The sequence below is a fragment of the Phytophthora sojae genome, assembly GCF_000149755.1.
Source record: "Phytophthora sojae unplaced genomic scaffold PHYSOscaffold_1, whole genome shotgun sequence".
Taxonomy (NCBI): domain Eukaryota; phylum Oomycota; class Peronosporomycetes; order Peronosporales; family Peronosporaceae; genus Phytophthora; species Phytophthora sojae.
This window is the reverse complement of record NW_009258115.1, coordinates 2,407,577-2,425,065: the sequence shown is the minus strand read 5'-3', so window position 1 is coordinate 2,425,065 and position 17,489 is coordinate 2,407,577. Positions and strand designations below refer to the sequence as shown.

At 58.2% G+C, this 17,489-nt stretch overlaps 7 protein-coding genes across 7 annotated transcripts; 1 reads left to right on the top strand and 6 right to left on the bottom strand.

Moving 5' to 3' along the window:
- Positions 1-1,648: 1,648 nt before the first annotated feature.
- Positions 1,649-3,400, bottom strand: PHYSODRAFT_257469 (hypothetical protein; the record flags this gene model as incomplete). Its single annotated transcript, XM_009516197.1, has 1 exon — positions 1,649-3,400. One exon carries the CDS (start codon positions 3,398-3,400, stop codon positions 1,649-1,651), a length of 1,752 nt encoding a protein of 583 aa, XP_009514492.1.
- A 2,283-nt stretch (positions 3,401-5,683) lies between these two features.
- On the bottom strand, positions 5,684-6,553 carry PHYSODRAFT_476002 (hypothetical protein; the record flags this gene model as incomplete). The annotated part of the gene is made up of 1 exon (XM_009516196.1): positions 5,684-6,553. One exon carries the CDS (start codon positions 6,551-6,553, stop codon positions 5,684-5,686), a length of 870 nt encoding a protein of 289 aa, XP_009514491.1.
- A 958-nt stretch (positions 6,554-7,511) lies between these two features.
- On the bottom strand, positions 7,512-7,892 carry PHYSODRAFT_321055 (hypothetical protein; the record flags this gene model as incomplete). Its single annotated transcript, XM_009516195.1, has 1 exon — positions 7,512-7,892. One exon carries the CDS (start codon positions 7,890-7,892, stop codon positions 7,512-7,514), a length of 381 nt encoding a protein of 126 aa, XP_009514490.1.
- Positions 7,893-8,776: 884 nt separating this feature from the next.
- Positions 8,777-9,802, bottom strand: PHYSODRAFT_553851 (hypothetical protein; the record flags this gene model as incomplete). The annotated part of the gene is made up of 2 exons (XM_009516194.1): positions 8,777-9,019; positions 9,635-9,802. The coding sequence occupies 2 exons, from the start codon at positions 9,800-9,802 to the stop codon at positions 8,777-8,779; spliced, it is 411 nt and encodes a 136-aa protein (XP_009514489.1).
- A 170-nt stretch (positions 9,803-9,972) lies between these two features.
- On the bottom strand, positions 9,973-11,397 carry PHYSODRAFT_476923 (hypothetical protein; the record flags this gene model as incomplete). Its single annotated transcript, XM_009516193.1, has 2 exons — positions 9,973-10,883; positions 10,953-11,397. The coding sequence occupies 2 exons, from the start codon at positions 11,395-11,397 to the stop codon at positions 9,973-9,975; spliced, it is 1,356 nt and encodes a 451-aa protein (XP_009514488.1).
- Positions 11,398-12,020: 623 nt separating this feature from the next.
- Positions 12,021-14,637, top strand: PHYSODRAFT_469747 (hypothetical protein; the record flags this gene model as incomplete). The annotated part of the gene is made up of 3 exons (XM_009516192.1): positions 12,021-12,077; positions 12,411-12,478; positions 12,543-14,637. 3 exons carry the CDS (start codon positions 12,021-12,023, stop codon positions 14,635-14,637), a joined length of 2,220 nt encoding a protein of 739 aa, XP_009514487.1.
- An 87-nt stretch (positions 14,638-14,724) lies between these two features.
- On the bottom strand, positions 14,725-17,231 carry PHYSODRAFT_538841 (hypothetical protein; the record flags this gene model as incomplete). The annotated part of the gene is made up of 1 exon (XM_009516191.1): positions 14,725-17,231. One exon carries the CDS (start codon positions 17,229-17,231, stop codon positions 14,862-14,864), a length of 2,370 nt encoding a protein of 789 aa, XP_009514486.1. The 3' UTR covers positions 14,725-14,861.
- Between the last annotated feature and the right edge of the window lie 258 nt (positions 17,232-17,489).

Here is a 17,489-nt window from a genome sequence, read left to right as displayed (position 1 = left end):
CTGTCGAGCCAGCCACTCGGCGTACAGGTGTTGTTCCTTTTGCAGCAGATCCTTATCCATAGCCGCTTCGTAGGCCATGACTTGCCAATCTTTGTACTTCGCCGAGTGCAGCCTGACGTAACCATCGGGCGGTAACACCCCATGCGGCGCCCAGGCAACCACTGGGAAATGTGCTGGGCACCACGTCCAAGTCGGCTTAAGGTTGGTCAGGCGAACTCGAGCCACTCGGTTACGCCGGTCGAATACCACGGTCGGTACCCAGGCCTTAGTCCGGCGTACCCAGAAGTGATGTGTTTCATTACTCGGTTGATTCCTCATCAGCCTGAACTCGGCGGGAACTCGGCTCTCGAGATTCACCGGTTCGGCCGGGCCGTCTGTGATGTAGAGGCCGCCCTTCGGTTCATCCGCTGAGTTCTGGGACCTCACGAGAGGTAGGACAACTTCATCTGGCAACTTCGCCACCGAGTTGTACAGATCCAGGCGGATCCCAGCCGGAATCATGAAGTCCGTACCGAGAATCAACTCGACTCCCGCGTGGTGATCGAGGATCCATACTTCAAATTCATACGTGACCTCCCAGCCGAGCGTCACCTTCACCATCGCTCGTGACATCGTCGCCACTTTGCCTTTCCCAATACCTTGAACGCCAATCTGTTGGTCCTGGCGTGTGAACCGCTTCAACCGTAGCCTCTTCGCGAACCCTTCGCTTGTTGCCGACACATTCGCACCGGTGTCGAGCAATATCTTTGTACGCTGGTCGTTCACTGCTCCCATAACAAGAGCTCTCATCCGAACTCGGCGGTCAAACTTTTGTGACGACCACCAGCCGAGTCGCTCCCCAGGGAGCAGCTTCATAACTCTGGTGGCTGTGGTCACATCCGTCGATCGCTGAGTCGCAACTGCACTGTACAATCTTGCTCGGCTTTCTTCTCCACTCTTGCCGAGCTCACCATCAAGTCCATCGCTTTCACAATCCAATACGTCGTCTTCTCCTCGGTCCTCGGGCCTTCCTGCCTCACCCACAAAGGCAAACACAAAGTTCGCCTCTACTGCTGGCTCAGCAGACTGTGGCAGCCCGGTATCATCCAACCCAGTCAGTGTTGGCGGGCCGCCGAGTTTAAATCACTCGGCGTGTAGAGGTCCTGGAGGTCTTCAGGTAACTTGGACTTGTCGACATTGGACTTGACAAATGCGGCGAGCTTCTCATAGCGCTGGAACAGCTCGCATTGACCGACATCGTGCAATTGCTTGCAGAACTTGCAGTGACGGCGGCAGTAGTGAACGGAGTGGTTCGCACCACCGCAGGCAGCACAAGGTCCATACGAAGGGCGTTCACGGGAGTCACTGCGCCGCCCAGTCTGGTCACGCCGATCGTATCCTCGACTGGCGCGGTCAGCCGAGCTCGGCTGACCCCTTCGGTAATCACTCCTTGGTGTCCCAGCTGAGTTCCCTCGGTCCCCCGATCTACGGTCGCGGTCGCTGGTGAACCCGGTGTCGATGTAATCGTCTTCCGAGTCTACAGCCGAGTCGGAGTAGCTCGGCTGGCTGCCGTCGCTCTGGTCGCTGTCCGAGTCGTAGAGGTTGGATCGCCGATTGGATTGGCGTCTCTCAGCCAGCTCATACGGGTCGTCCTCCAGCAGCGCTGTCGCTAGTCGACGGTCTCGACCATCGTCGCGTCGGCTTCGCCGATCATCCCGGCGGTCATCTCTGCGTCTTTCCCGGCGGTCGTCTCGGCGGTCATCTCGGCGCGGCTCACTCCGCGAGCTTCCGAGTGCCTTGGCGAATCGGTACGCTTGGCATCTCGGCTGCGGCTTCCGATGAGACGGTCGCGCTGTTTCTTCCGGCGCTCCCCCAGGATCTTCTGGTTGATGATCTTCTCGACCTTCTTGATGTCGGTGAGCTGTTGCGGATAGAGCAGATCCATGATGTCATCATCTCCGCAGTGCAACAGGAAGTGTTCCACATGGTCAGCAGCATCCGCTCCACCGGCCTCGTACTGGATTTTCGCCGACTCCGCATATCCGTTGAGACGAACGAGGAAGTCACACACCAGCTCGTTGTCTTTGCGCTGAGCCGAGTAATAGCGAGCTCGTGCCGACTGGTCAAACTGCGAACAGTAGTAGTCGGCGAATGCCTCACTCAGCAGACTCCACTTCCGTTGCGTTTTCTTCGGGAGCTGGCGATACCAGCTCTTCGCGCCTCGCTCCAGCTTCAGCGAGAATGGCTCGTACCAGAGGTCTTGTGCCAGCCGAGTTCCTTTCATCTCGTAGATGAACCGCTTAAGCCACTGGAGAGAGTCATCCGGTCGGTAACGTTTGCCTTCGAACATAGGGATCTTGTCGAGGGACGCATGGGTGCGAACCTCCAAGTATTGCGTCCGATCACTTTCGGCGTCATCGAAGCTAAGGTGCTTGATGACGTCCTTCACCGACTCTTCAGCCGAGTTCAGGTACTCGCGCCCATCGTCGCTGTCGCTGAGCTCGGCTGCGTCTGCAGCGTCAAACAACTCAGCGTAGCGTCCACTTGGCTGCTTGTCACGCGCTGGCGTCTTCATATGCGAATCTTCGAAATACGGCGTACCCTCAGTAGAGCGGAACACCTCGGCTCTCCTGCGTTCGGGAGTCTTCGGCAGGGGAATCCTGCTGGGGTCTTCGACGGTCTTCGGAGTATCAGCCACTCGTTTCGCAATAGTCTGCCGAGTTCCGACGGCCCCCCGCTCGAGACCAAACGAGACTCTCAACCGACGCTTCCACTTGAGGATTTCGCGTGAAGCTCGGCTGGGGTCCCAATCGCCGAGTAGCAGGCTGTTGGGTCGGCTCGTGCACCGGAGCCCCATCGCCTTGAGTAGCAGCACCGTGTCTTCGACCAGTTGGTTGATGTCGGTGCTGTTCACCGGCTGAGTCAGCTCGGGCCCTAGCACCGGCCATCTCGCCTGAGCCATCGCCACTGGGGCAAACATCATCATCCACTCGCTCTGAGCTCGCATCTCCTCTCCGAGCCTGCCCAGAACCTTGTTCGCACTTGGCGTATCCGCATTCCTCGTCGCTCGCGGGATCAGGGGCGGACGTTCCCCTTGAGCGGCGGCTTGATCTTCGTCGTCCGTATCATTGCCGAGCTCGGCCGCCAGGTTGCACACAACAGGACGTGGGGTACCCATTCGTCCGACTTGCAGCGACAACTCGTCGACTTCGCCAAGTAGCTCGGCTTTCTCCTCATAATCATCCTCAACATCTTCCTCACTTTCTTGGTCTTGGGCATCCTCCTCATCGAACTGGACGGTGCGCGCCTCGTCCGCCGTCGCGTCCGTGATCATCGCATTCGCCGAGTCCGCCGAGTTGGTCAGTCCAGCCGAGTTACTTCCAACCGTCGCTGGACTCGGCGTAACAATTCCCTTGACCATCTTCACACTCTCTTCTCTTCTCTTCTTCTCAAACCTTGGTTAGCTGGTACCTACGAAACACAAGCACGCCCCTGTTCCCGGGTCGCGGCACCAGTTGTGGTATAGCAGTACACACAAAATCGTCAGTTGTGGTAACTTGACTACAAACACAACAATAGCCGAGCTGGTCGGCTTTGTTGGCCTGCGCCAGGTTGCCCCCGAGCGGTTCGGCCCAACCGGGACAGCGGGTGTCTCGCCTCTCGCCGAGATCTGCCAACCAAGATCACTCCTCCGGAGAACCGCCGAGTTCGACGGCCTCCGTTCACTCAACCCTGAGCCCTCCACCAAAGGATGGACGACGGCGTACGGAGCGCTTTTACAGGTCGCCGAGAGCAAAGGTTTCTCGACTCAGCAATCAGTGCCCGGGACGTACGGGAACACCGGCTCGCAGCGGTGGCGAGACTTTCCTTCGCGCTTGGCAAGACTCGCGCCCAACCCGGGCCGACCTTAATCTCTTGGTGCTGCCAGCCGAGTACCCTACAAGCTATGCCTCTCGGGTACCGGCAGCAGACATAATCCGGCCCCGTGCAGGGACTTACCGGAACGTGTACACATGCTTTAGGCCTAGAAAATTCTGCTCTGTTGTTTGTTATCTCTGTCGGGCGCCCTGAAGGGGCACCTCCACTATTCCTAAGCTCCAATACAAATACCAAATGAAAGTGGGCGGTTTTGGATCTCGGCCGACTCTTCGCTGAGCTTGGCGACGCCTGAGCTAGGCTGGTCCGGATGAGCTATCCGGACAATTCTTCGAACTCGGCTGAGCCGAATAAGGTGTCCGGATAAGCTGGTGAACTCGGCTGAGCTCGGCTGAGCTCGGCTACCGGTACAGTGTACCACTCCAGCCCAGTTGGTCGCGCGAAATCTGGTGTTTCCTACACCACATCACGCTGCTCCTGCCGCTGCTGCTCCACCTTCTCCTGCATGGGACGGCGGAGTAGCACTCGGGTCTCTTGGCGACGTCTGCGGGCGGCACGCGGCGGTGGGGGCTTCCTCCTGCTTGCTGCTGATTTTTTGTGTGTTCCGTATATTTGCGCTGTTTTTTAGCCAGTGAAATCTTGTTGTATTCGAGCGCGCTCGTTGTGCTCCCCTGTCAAATCGGATCACGGAAGAGCGCCCAAATCCCAACGAGCGCGCTCGCAGGCTTTTTGCTGCTCGCGCTCTTTCACGCGAGCAGCGCTCCTGCTCAGCTCGTGGGGTGCTTGCCTTTTACCGTGCGATCGCGCCCGCGACGACCAAATTCCGCCAGGCTATCCGGCGGTACATGAGGGGATCACGCAAATGGAGAATATGGAGAAGAGGGCTAAAGCTTCCCCACGTAACGCGATACCCACCGAAGCTTTGCAACAGGAGGGTTGGGCGCGAACGCTTTACGGTTGGTGCCAGAATGCTGAAGCGCTTGTTTGCGAGGCCTTTGCATTGCAGCTCCCAGGACAGTTGACTGTCCAAACGTCGAGGTTGTCATGGGCTCTGATCAGTGACTTCTTGTAGTTTATCAACGAATGTTTACAATATACTGTACCTCGACTGCTGCCACAAAGGGCGCACGCTTTTTGAAGGAGGCGGAAATACTGCCCGTTTGTGGTGAAGGTGAAGCAAGCCTTCGTGCAGCAGCAATGCCTCTACTTAGACTATAGTACTGCTGTACTTCCCCTCAAAGAGTTTCGTAGAGGAAACAACAGCAGATCAAGATTTCGAGTGGCATGGCTGCGGATTGCCCTTCCCAAGGTACATGTACTGTAGAGGAGGCCGGAGGTGAAGGTGTGACCGTGACCATCGCAATGATGCCGTCCTTCAACGCGACGACCACAAAGCTGCGACAAATCTACCGTAATCATCGTCCGTACTAATCGAGCCGCCAAGCGACCTTTGCAGGTGCAGGTGCAAGGCATTTGCACCTGCGTTTGCAATGCCGTGACCAAGCAATTGAGTTTGTCGACGCGGCAAGCTGCTCTCTTTCCTCCTTCTCCAGTCGCATATACTAATACGTTGTGGCTGACTCGGATATCGCACGGACGAACTGCTCTTGTTTAGCCGGTGTTGGGCACTGCAGCTATCGAGGCTAACCTCGACGGTTGAGCAACGGCACAAATTTCAGGTTGGATGCCACTTGCTTCGTAGGCACTGATCAGTCGAATGAGATCAAACTAACACTAAGCAAGGAAATGCTGTCGAAACAACGAAACAACGGGTACTTTATTTCAGCGAACGGGTAGCTCTGGCTGACTTCGACTAGCCACCCTAGCTTTACTGCGAAAACGTGAAGGAGTTGGAACCAGGGGAGGTCTTCTTGGCCTTGGTCGCCGGACCCACAACAGACGTCGGGGGCTTCGATCCCCTGGCCTCCACCGACACGCCGTTGTAAGACACCGTGTCCGGCTTGGCGTTCATCTTCGGGTCACTGCCGTCGTCCGACAGCGTCAACAGGCCGTAGTGGAACTCGTACGTCGACGGGAACTCCGTCACGGTCTTGTGCGTCGCCTCCAGCTCGAGCTCCTTGTCGCCCTGGCTGGTATAGAAGTCGAGCACCGAGCCGTTGCCCGATTTGGCGGCCGAAATGCCGATGCCGAAGTTGTACCACGTGCCAGGCACGAACTCCGTCTCCCACTTGGCGTCCCACGTGCCGTTGTTCAGGTAGATGATCTTGGCCGGGCTGGCCGTCGCGTCCACGCGGATCTCGAAGATGTGCGACTCGGGGAAGATCATCTGCCACGCGTACGGGTTCAGGAACGCCTCCTCCTTCATGACACTGGCGCGGAAGAACGTCGAGCCCTCCTTGTTGCCGGCAATGTTCTGCACCAGCTCGGAGCGACGGAAGTTGTTCTGCGTCTTGAAGATGGCCTTCGAGTCCACGGAGATGTCGATCACGCCCGTGTCGCCGTTGTAGGCCGGCTTGCGGCCGTCCTTGGCGATCGACACGTAGTCCGACACCTTGCCGTCCGTGCCGCTGTTGCGCATGGTCAGGATGTGGGTCAGGTACTTGTCCGTCAGCGTGTCGACGGTCAGGTCGTATCCGCGGCCGTCCCAGGGCAGCGGCTGGTCCGCAGCGGCGGCGGGGGCCGCGAGGTAGGCGGAGGCGAGCGCCGCCATGCCGACGATGGCCGAGGAGAGGACCATGTTGCTACTCGAGGGTGAGTGGGGGTGCGTCGCAGCGAGCAGATTGTCAAATGCCCCGCCGCCATTGCTCACGCGCGCTGAAGGTCCACCTTCAGCGGCTCAGGACCCACAAGCACGCCTCTCCGTCCCCATCCGATGAAATGTGCCCCAACGTCTCTATCCAAGAGATTGCTGTTGGCGAGCCCCGACCAGCCGCATGAAGCCGTTCGCCAAAGCCAGCTTTCGTGTGTGCCGATAGAGACCCGGCGGCAAATCCCAGGGCCCTGGCGAGCGAACAACAACATCGGACCGGACGTTCTCCGGAGGCGGCAACGCCTTGCCCCATCAGTCTCTACTGCTGCTACAGGACTTGCTCGACGACAGCCGAAGTATCCCCTTCTTGGCTGTGCGTGTATTCGACCCTCTCGAATCGACAGCGAGGTACGGCGCTTTCAACACAACCAAAGCGTGTCAGCTTACTGCGGAACTTGTTACTTATACTTACAGCATGAAGTTCACATAAGGTCTTCTGCCAGTTTCGTGCCGTCCTTCGAACTTGCGAACTTGCTGTGGCATAACTTTTCATTGAATTGTCCATTCTGAAATCTGATTGCACCCGCTAAATCTGCGCGATTGGGCTGAATTTATGTACTTCACGCTGGTCCGTGTAAATTTTGCAGAACTTCTTGTTATTGTTTTGAAAAGCTTGTTGATTTGGAGTGAGCTGCCAGTTTCCTGCCTCTTTTTGATAGCATTTTTGTATGCTATGCAAATCCTAGGAGGCTCATCACCGGAAATTGCATGTGACGCTGGAAAAATCTACCAATAGACTACGAGAGTTTAACAAGGAGAAGATGCTAATTGGCTAAAACAAGTAGGCACGGAACTGGTTGTAGGCACGCAACTGGCACCTTACCTTAACATTGAAGTTGTTATCAGTCAAGCGAATCGAACGGCACGGAAATGCACCCTCTCCTCCCTATTCTTCTTCGTTGAGGGCCCGCAGGCCGTAGCCCCTCTTGATAGGCTTGCAGACCGCGACAGGGGGACACGGCGCGCGGATGCACTGCACTTGCTCGAGCTGGCAGGTAGTGCCCGACAAGCAGAGCACCGCCGCGCACGGGTTGTAGCAGTACTGGGAGTTGTCGGCCGAGTTGATCTCGCAGACCTCGTTCTTGGAGCACTTCTTGGTGCACTTGTGCTCACAGTCAATAGGGATACACTTGGCAACACCCTTCTCCACCACGCACTTCTTGCCCTGGACACAGAGGAGGTTGCACACCGCAGCGTCTTGCGTGGCGTTGGCCGTAGCGGCGGCAAAGGCGATCAGCAGCACGGCGAAGCTTCCGAGTCCACGCATCCTGAGTTGAGAGTTGAGGGAGGGAGGGGGGTCTTCGCTTGGTCACGGAGAATTGGGAAATGGAGTGCCTCACCGACAGGCATGGAAAAGGGAAGCGAGACCCGAACTCACTGCTCGCATTCGTCCGAACAGCAAAACGGTCCGGCAAGAACTTTCGCTCGCGCTGTGTGTGTCCAGACAGAGCTGCTGATAAAAAATCAACTAATTGCGACCGGTATCCTTTTCGACACCTTTGGAAGTCCCCGTATTCGTTGTTGGTACACTGAAACGAACTACTTGGTATCGGCGGGTTCGAATGTAGGTCGTCGTTGCAGATTTCTTCTCCCTCAAGCGTACGCCTATTCGTGCTGCATTAGCAACCGCTGGCAGCACTGTTACCAAAAGCAAACGCTTCTCACTGCAGTGAATGAGTCGACTGCACCCAGGTTTGTTAGCTTTTTCCAGACGTGCTGCGTTCGTCGCATTTTGCACCCGTGCGTGCTGGTAATGGATGCATGCATCACTTCGCTTTGCGGACAGACTTTAACGAAGTTGCGGCTTAATCTCAAGTAAATCCCGGCGTTGCTGCGAGAAATTTGAAAATCGCCGGCACCTAGAGTAAGAGTTTACATAAACAGACACAATTCGAGTAGTAAGCAAATACAGCAGACTTGGCGTGTATCCGAGTAATGGAAATGTACCAGGTACTTAAGTATGAGCAGGGGGCTACTATCATTTGGTGTGTTTTACGCCGATACGCGCAGGCACTCAATTTCACTCCTCTTCTCAAAAAACCAACCTGGAGTACAACATCGCTCCGTTCGGCAAGGATTTTGTGCTAAACGAGGGCTTGAAAACGGCACAATGGCTACATTCCATTGAAAGTTATGAACAACAATCTTCCTCTACTCTTGCTCGTTCAGGGCCCTCAGACCGTAGCCCTTCTTGACCGGTTCAGGCTTGCAGACGGCGACAGGAGGACACGGCGCGCGGATGCACTGCACTTGCTCGACTTGGCAAGTGTAGCCCGACATGCAGCGCACCGTTGCGCATGGACTGAGGCAGTACTGGGAGTTGTCGGCCGAGTCGATCTGGCACTTCTCGTTCTTGGGGCACTTCTTGGTGCAAACGGGCTCGGCGGGGACGCACTTGGCAGTTCCATTCGCGACGACGCACTTCTTGCCGTGGACACAGTCGATGTTGCACACACCGCCCTCCTGCGTGGCATTGGCCGTAGCGGCGGCAACGGCGATCAGCAGCACGGCGAAGCTTCCGAGTCCGCGCATCTTGGGTCGTATTGAGAGGGGGGGGGTCTTCGCTTGGGCACGGAGAATTGGAAAGTGAAGCGTCCCTGCCGCGCCGCAAGAGCGAACCCACCTGCTCACATCCGTGCAAACAGCAAAACCGCCCAGCCGATAAGAAGTGTCGCTCATATGCGCCCCGACCTCTTCAACCAGAAGGCTGCAGCCTTTACCGTCGGTGGATCAACGCAGCCCACGTGTATTGCTTAGAAACGGGTTCACCTTTCTACCTGCATGCTAGTCGCTGTCCAGAGTTGTTGCCGCGTTGGCGCACGACGCCACCGGCGGGCACGGAGCTATGATGCATTGCACCTCTCGAAGCTCGCACGTGGAGCCTTCGGGGCAGCGGCCCTCGACGCACACGTCTGCGCAGTATTCGCTCTTGTCAGGCTCGTAGATTCGGCACTCTTGGAAGTCGCCGCACTCCTTGGTACACTTCGACGAAGTCTTGGGTCCAGCGACGCACGTCTGGATCGGCGGACACGGGGCACGAATGCAGGTCACCGTTTCCAGCACACAGATCTCTCCGGGTGCACAGGCAAGTGTGCAGCGCTTCGTGCTGCACTCGGCTGCATTAGCAACCGCTGGTAGCGCGACAAAAAACAGCGCTACAATAACTCGCCCGCTCATTCTTGGCTGCTGGTGTTCGCGTTGTGGAAATTCGGGAATGAGTGAAGAGGCGAGCCCAAGAAAACAAGTAACTTTTCGTTGCTTTTTCCATGATAGATGCTGTCTGAGTCCATCAATTTGGAAGAGGTGGCGCAAAAAACTTGGGACCCGTGCGTGTCAAAATCAGCGTGTTAAGCTGGGTACGGACAGACTTTCACGGTCGAAGGCGTTGCAGCCGCCCAATCGCGCCGACCGAGCGCAGCTTCAATCTTCTTCAAGCGCTTGATCATCGACTTCATCTGCACAGGTTTGGCTGGCAACGTCCAGCTAGGGGCTCTGTCTTGGAGCTGACTTGCATTCGCTTTCAGCACCGCGAGCTGCTGCAAGACCAGCAGCACCATCGCGCTCAGCTGCATCAGCTCGTTAGCCATGCCCTGCAACGACGCAGCGTGACACGCGAGCTCGAGCTGTTTTTCTTGAGACTCTTCGCTCTGCCGCTTCTGTGCTCGCTCTTGCTTCTTCATGAGCTTTTCGCGGATGATCAGCACCTTGAGCACTTTGACGCTGGCGTCCAGCACTTCGTCGTACTTCTCGCGGTGATGCCGCTTCTCGAGCGCCCATTTGGCTTGCTCGTACTCGAACTGCTCGTGATCGCACGCCACTTGTTGCAGAACGTCCTGCATGCGGCCTTCGAGTAATTCCAGCTTTTGTTGATAGGACTGCAATGCATCGTTGGGCACCGCACTTGTGGGGGCGGGACTTGCCTGCATTTCCTGTGCTTGGTTCTCTTCGAGCAGCATATCCAATCGGCTCTCCGCTTCATCTGCACGTTGGGTTTGCTCCCTCAACAAAGCTTCGCATTGCAAGGCGTACAGCTCGGTCGACTTCACACGTGCGGACAGATCCAAGACTTGCTGCTGCAGCTTTTCATCTTGGACTTGGATTTCTTCCGTGTCTGTGGCTGCGTCGCAGGACTGCGTTTGAACATCTGCTGCAGCTAACAGAGCTGAAAGCTCCGACACTTGCATTCGAAGCGAATAAACATCGCGCTGAGTCCTTTCGAGCTTCAGCGAGAAGCTGCTCATGCAGTCTTCGTAGATCACTGGACAAAGTGCGAATAAAAGTCAGCGTCAAACTGATCAAAAGAAGCGCAAGTTTTTGTAAGACTTACTCTGCTGTGCATTGGAGTCGTGTGCCAGTTGCTCTCGCTCCAACCTGTGCGCGACCTCGTCAGCTTGCATTCGGGCCATGCATTCCTCCTCAAAAGTGGTGAACGCCTCCATAAGATCTTGCTTCGCGACGAGACTCTGTTCCCGCCAAGAAACCAACGCGTCTTCCCACTGGACTAGCAATTCGTCCACCTTGTCCGGTATCAGTTGGGGCGTGGCCGCGTTGTTGTTATCCTCCTCTTCTGGCGACGTCCCAGTTGCAGCTGCAGCTGTGCGCAGCAGCAAACTCGCCGAGTCAGGAGACACAAAGTCGGCGATGACGTCTGTAACATCAAGGATTGTTCGGGCAAGGGTCTCTCGAACCGCACGGTTCTCTCGAGCCTGCCGCTCCACGTCGCGCTGCATCCAATCCAGCGCCTTGCGCATATCTTGCTCCACCGAGTCCATTTCCGGCTTGATCTTTTCCAAGACTTCAGCATCTCTTACTTCGGACTCCCCCTTTGCTGCTGCACCAACCAAAAAACACACACAGACAGCGTCAATACCAGCCCGACGATTCAGCTGTTCGCACGAAATTCGTACGTGTCTGGGGCGTCGAGCCTGACGCGAGCGACGTCCCAACGGAATTTTCTTCACCATCCGAGCTCTGCTGCTGCGGCGGCGGCTCCTCCTCCCAATCGACGCCCTCCTCTTCCTTATTATCATCTTCGCGCTCCACATGCTCGGGCGCCAGCATCACCGTGGGCGCCAAACGCCATGACTTCCCGCCGGGACTCTGGCCCACGCCATAGCGAGGGTGCCTCCTCTTCCTGGCGCTTTGGATGGCGGCCTGGAGCTGCTCCGCGGCCTGCTGCAGTCGCTGGGAGACCGCGGGGTCAGCTCGCATGATCAATAGTAGCGGTAGCGGCAGTGCGCACGAAGCGACGCGGCGGTTTTGATTTCTCGTCGCTGATTGGCCAGCAAAGTTGAAGCGGCGTTACCTCTGTAACCCAATATAATACCTGCGAAATAAAATACACACTGGCTCCTCAAACCCTATAAAGGTGGCGACTTTGTAATACCGCGCAACGATGTCGTCGGAGCTGCTCGAGCGCGTGGAGAAATGGGCGGCCGAGACGCCCACGAAGGTCCGTTGCCGCTGCATGACACCTCACCACGTAGCCAGGACGCGTGGCCACCTCTGTGCGAAGGCGCGATGCCCAGAGCTGCTCTGCAGCCACAGCAATCGCGTCTAGAGCGCCAGTGATCTGATTTTCCATTGGCAATCGGCTCTAACGCATTGTACTCGTGGGTTTGGCTGCTGCAGATAATGCTGTCGTTCGCGGACGACAAGGGCGTCGTCACGGCATCACTTACCTGCGCGGTATGCGGTCCTTCTCGTCGTCTAGAGCTTGCTAGAAGCCGAGCAACGACTTTGGGGCTTGTTATCTGATACTTTCGCTGTTACTCGCCACCTTTAGGAGCTTAACAAGCGCGTGCAGAACCTCGCGGGGCTCCTCGTCGCCTCCACACAGCAGCACAGCAAAGGGTTGGTGCTGGCCGCTGCTCTTTTAGTCACTAGAGACTGGAAAACTGACATTTTATCTTTTTAGGTTGGGGCTGAAGCAGGGAGACCGAGTGCTGCTGGTGTACCCCCCAGGACTGGACTTCATCGTGACCTTCTTGGCCTGTCTCAGGGCTGGAGTCGTGGCGGTGCCCGTGTACCCGCCTGACCCGCGCAAGATGAAGAAGGACATCAGCATGTTCGTGACCGTGACGCAGAACTGCCAGGCCAAGACGGCGCTGACGTGCTCGATGTACTACAACGTCAAGAAGATCTCGGCTATCAAAGAGAAGTTCACGTTCTCGGGCGCGGCGCAGTGGCCCGAGCACTTGTCCTGGGTCGTTACGGACGATTTGGTGGACGCCAAGGGGATCGACCCAGCCAAGCACTGGCTTACGCAGTCTCCGTCTGCTAACAGCACGGCGTTCTTGCAGTACACTTCGGGTTCCACGTCGGCCCCCAAGGGAGTGGTGCTCTCGCATGGCAACTTGAATCACAACCTGCGCACTATCAGCTCGGCGCTTCACGCCGGACGAGACACGGTGGTAGTGTCGTGGCTGCCGCAGTATCACGACATGGGTCTCATTGGCGCTTACCTGGGCACCATCTTCAACGGCGGAACAGGAGTGTACTTGTCTCCGTTCAGCTTTATCCGTGACCCCTGCTTGTGGCTTCGCCTGGTTTCCAAGCACTGCGCCACGCACCTGCAAGCGCCTAACTTCGCGTACTCGCTTCTTGCGAGGAAATCCGACCGCCTTACCGCTGGGCTCAGTAGCGGGGAGACTGTGGATCTCTCCAGCGTAAGGCATATAATCAATGGCGCGGAGCCTATTCAAGGCGAGGCCATGGACAACTTCCACCGTGCCTTCTCGCCCTTCGGACTGCCTGAGGGGGTCGTGAAGCCGACGTACGGCCTTGCAGAGCACACTGTGTACGTCTGTGGCGGGGGGAAGCAGCGGCTGTGGGTGGACAAGCAAGCGTTGGAGAGTGACCGCATCTTCCGAGTCGTTGAGAAGACTAGCGCAGCGGGGCTCGTAAAGGAGATGATCGGCTGCGGTGTGCCTTCGCGGAAGGACTACGGTATTGATGTTCGTATTGTCGACGCGGAGTCAGGACAGGAGAAGCCCGAAGGCGAGACCGGCGAGGTGTGGATCTCGAGTGCTTCCAAGGCGCAAGGTTACTACGGTGATGAGATGGGTGAGTTCTCCGCTGAGGCATTCCAGGCTAAAGTTGCTGGCGACGAGGACGGCAAAACGTACTTGAGAACTGGCGACCTGGGTGTGATATACAACGACGAGCTCTTCATCTGCGGCCGAATGAAGGACCTGGTGATCATTCGCGGCCGTAACCACTACCCTCAGGACCTGGAGGCCACAGCAGAGACTCACGAGGAGCTGCGACCAGGATGCTGCGCCGCGTTCTCGTACTCAAATGGTGGCAACGACGAGGAAGAAAAGCTGGCTGTGGTGGCGGAGCTGCGTGACCCTGCGATGACGAGCAAGGCCAGTCTGTGCGGCAAGATTCGCACTGCTATTGCACGAGAACACGGCGTCAAGGTGACTCTGGTCGTGCTGCTGGCGCCTCGTACAATCCCGAAGACGACAAGCGGCAAGATCTCGCGATCTCGGTGCAAAAAGGCACTGGAAGACAAGGCACTGGAAGAGCTCTACCGCAATGAAGATATGATTGCCGACGTCCCGGTCGAGGACGACGGAGGCGATGAAGCTGTGGCTGGCGAGACGATGGACCGAAATGTCAACGGCCCGCGTGTTGCCCCTACTGACGGGGGCGCTCCGAAGTCAAACCTGCCGTCAGTGATCACGGGGGTCCCTCCTGACCAAGTGCACGCGTTCTTGGTGAACGAACTTGCCCATACGCTTGGCGTCGAACCATCTCAAATCAACAACAACACGCCGCTGCAGGAGCTCGGTCTGGACTCGATGGCACTGACGCAGCTTCAAGGCGTGATCGCACAGAAGTATCAGGTGCATGTCGAGGAGGAGTTGCTGTATGGAGAGGGCACAACACTAGCGAGTCTCCATGCTGGACTATGCGGTGGTGCGTCGGGTAGCAGGTCAGGAGCAGGTGCGAACTCTGGAGGCGCCCCCAAGCAAAAGCTCTTCTGTGGATGCATCGCGTGCTAAGTACAGACGCTTAGCAAGGGAAGGATTCTAATGCACACGAGTTTTGCATGCTTAGACAGTCACATGCGTTGCAGTTTGTAGTGGTTTAGACGGAAATGTTTATTACAGGGATGGCACTTTGAACACGGGACGCACGGTATCGTAGCGATGCAAAATGCAGAGAACTGAGCTAACAGAGTCACGACAGCAACCAACTAACGATGGGTGGGATTCGTACAGCTTGCTCAGTCAATGTACTCGATAGAACTCGAGGAAGGTGGCAGGGCGAGTGGTGCCTTGCTCTCCACGCTCTCGGGGGGCTGCATCTGGTTGATGTAACGCTGCTGCTGCGCCGGGTGCACCTGTCCGGCGTACGCTTGCTGCTGCTCCATGATCTTCTTGCCCTCAATAAACATGGACCGGAGCAGCGCCTGCTGTGCTGCGATCTGCTCCTCCATCTTGGTGAACGACGTCGGCAGCGGCGTTATGTTCTGCACCTGGTCGGGCTCCTCCAGCAGCACGACGGCGTCTGTCGGCTCCTTGCGGCTCTTGACGTCCGACACCGAGTTGCTGCCACGGTCGCTCTGCGAACTGATGCTAGTGGACGCGCCCGATGCGTCGGAGTTGTGCCGCCGTCGGTCCCCTGATGTTTGCCGTCCGTTGCGCGCGGCGCCGATATCCAGAGTCCTGCTGCTGCCGGCCGACGTAAGTGTTACCAGCGACTGCTCCTTGGCTCCATCTGCAGGCTTCTCCCGGTTGATAGCAGACAGGACCTTGGTACTCCAACCAGCGTACGAAATGCCCGACTTGTCGCCGCTGGTGCCGCTGGTTCCCCCTAATGAGCTCGTAGACGAGGACGAGGACGCGAACGAGTGGTTCTGCTGCGAGGTCAGATCCCTATCGGCCGAGTGGTCCGACAGCGAGCCGCGAGCAGGAGGCATCTGGCCGTAGAACACTTCACTAGCACGAGACGCGTACGCCGAGGGCACGTTGTCGTCGAGGCCCTCGTCCGCCAGGTCGACACCGGCGCTCTTGGCTGCGAGTGCACTGCGGCGCTCCTGTCGGGCCTTGTTTATACACTTGAGGCAGAACTTTTCTACGCTGACGATGAAGCTGTTGCCCGTCTCGGGCAGCATACCGGTGGGCAGCTTGCTGGCCTGGATGCCGAGCTCGATGGTGCAGGCCCCGCACATGATCTCGGCGCACACGCGGCAGTGGTGGCGTGAGCGCAGCAGGTTGAAGCTCTTGAAGCACACGGAGCAGGCCGGGCGCTCGTTATTGGGCACCCACGCCTTGTCTGTGATCATACGGCTGCGCACCAGGAACTTGGCGTCCGCGGCCGTGGCGTGGTGGATGGCCACCGTGTAGAGCGTCGAGACCACGCGGTTCGCGAACCAGCTCGGCGTGTTGCGGTTGCTGTCGAAGCGGTCCTCGGAGAAGACTGACATGTCGACCTTGCCGCTGGACGTGTCCATGCTGCGGAAGAGCCAGACCCACATGCCCGTGGTGCGCGAGAAACCAAAGTTGCGCTCATGGCCGTCGCAGTCGGCCATGGAGACGCTCTGCTGGACCTTGACCAGCACTTTCTGTCCCTTGGCGTCCTCCATCGTCTTGGAGAACTCGACCACGAGCGTGTCGCGGCAGCTAAAGACCGAGTCCACGGAGCTCTGGAACGCGAGCCACTTGATGCCCATGAACTGGAACGGGTCGTCGCTCGACGCCTTCTCGTGCACCTGCAGCACGGCCGAGTCCAGGAAGCTGTCCTGGTAGCAGTGCGACATGTAGGCGCGCTCGTCCTCCGTGGTGGCGCAGTTGACGGCGTACTCGAGCTCCTCGAGCGACGTGTCGAGCTTGGCGCGCAGGATGGACTTGCGCTGGAGGTTGCTGGCGTCGGCCGCCTCCTTCTGGCGGTAGATGACGCAGTTCTTCTTCTCGAGGTGCGGCTTCCAGCTCTGGTTGCGGTACTGCGGGCTCAGGCTCGGGTTGTCCAGCCACGTGGCCGGCGAGTTGACCTGCGTCTCGGCGACGGCCTGCAGCTTGGTCTTGAGCGCCTCGAACTGCTCGGCCGACACGTTGGTGGTCGGCAGGTGCTCGTTGTCCAGCGGGAAGCGGAAGCTGTCGCCCGAGTCCTTGACGCGGATCACGCGGCCCGTGCGCATCCAGCTGGTGCCGCCGCGCGGCTGCTCCTCGTCGCCCCCGACGCCGGACTTGAAGCCGATGCCGACCCCCATGGGCACGGCCAGACCCGAGTTGCTGCTGGTGGAGCTGTGGCTGCCCATGCTACCGGAGGTGCCGGCGTAGGGCGCGCCGATGGTCGTGGAGATGCCCGAGCTCTGCGACGAGAGCGGCTGCAGGCCGCCGGGCGGCTGGAAGGCCGCGAACGTCGTGGCGCTGTTGCGCTGGCCGCGCTGCTGCGCCAGCAGGGACGAGCTCAAGCCGGCGCTGGACAGGGACGCGTTGCTCACGTGCGGGGAGGCGGCGTACGGCTCGCCGAGGTTGTGCGAGCTGCTGGCGCTCGAGAGCACGGGCCCGCCGCCGAGCCGCGCGCCCGTCGAGCGCTTGGTCGACTTGGCGCCCGGCACTTGGAACACGGTGAAGCCCACGCCGTTGCTCATGCTGCGCTGTCTGCTGTCTGCTGCGGGTGCCTGTAGACGCGAGGGGGCCGCTTCTCCTCCTGTTACGTGCGACGGCCGGCGTGCCTGCCTGGGTGCTGGGAGATCGAGTGTGGCCGCGCTGGCTGCGGTCGGCAAGTGGCATAGGGGGAGTCGGTCGCTCGAAGAAAGAGCCAGCCGGTGGGCCGAGGTCCGAGCGGCCCGGCTGTGCGCGCCAAGGCGAGCATTGGCGGATAATGGCCGATATTGGACCAATGATGA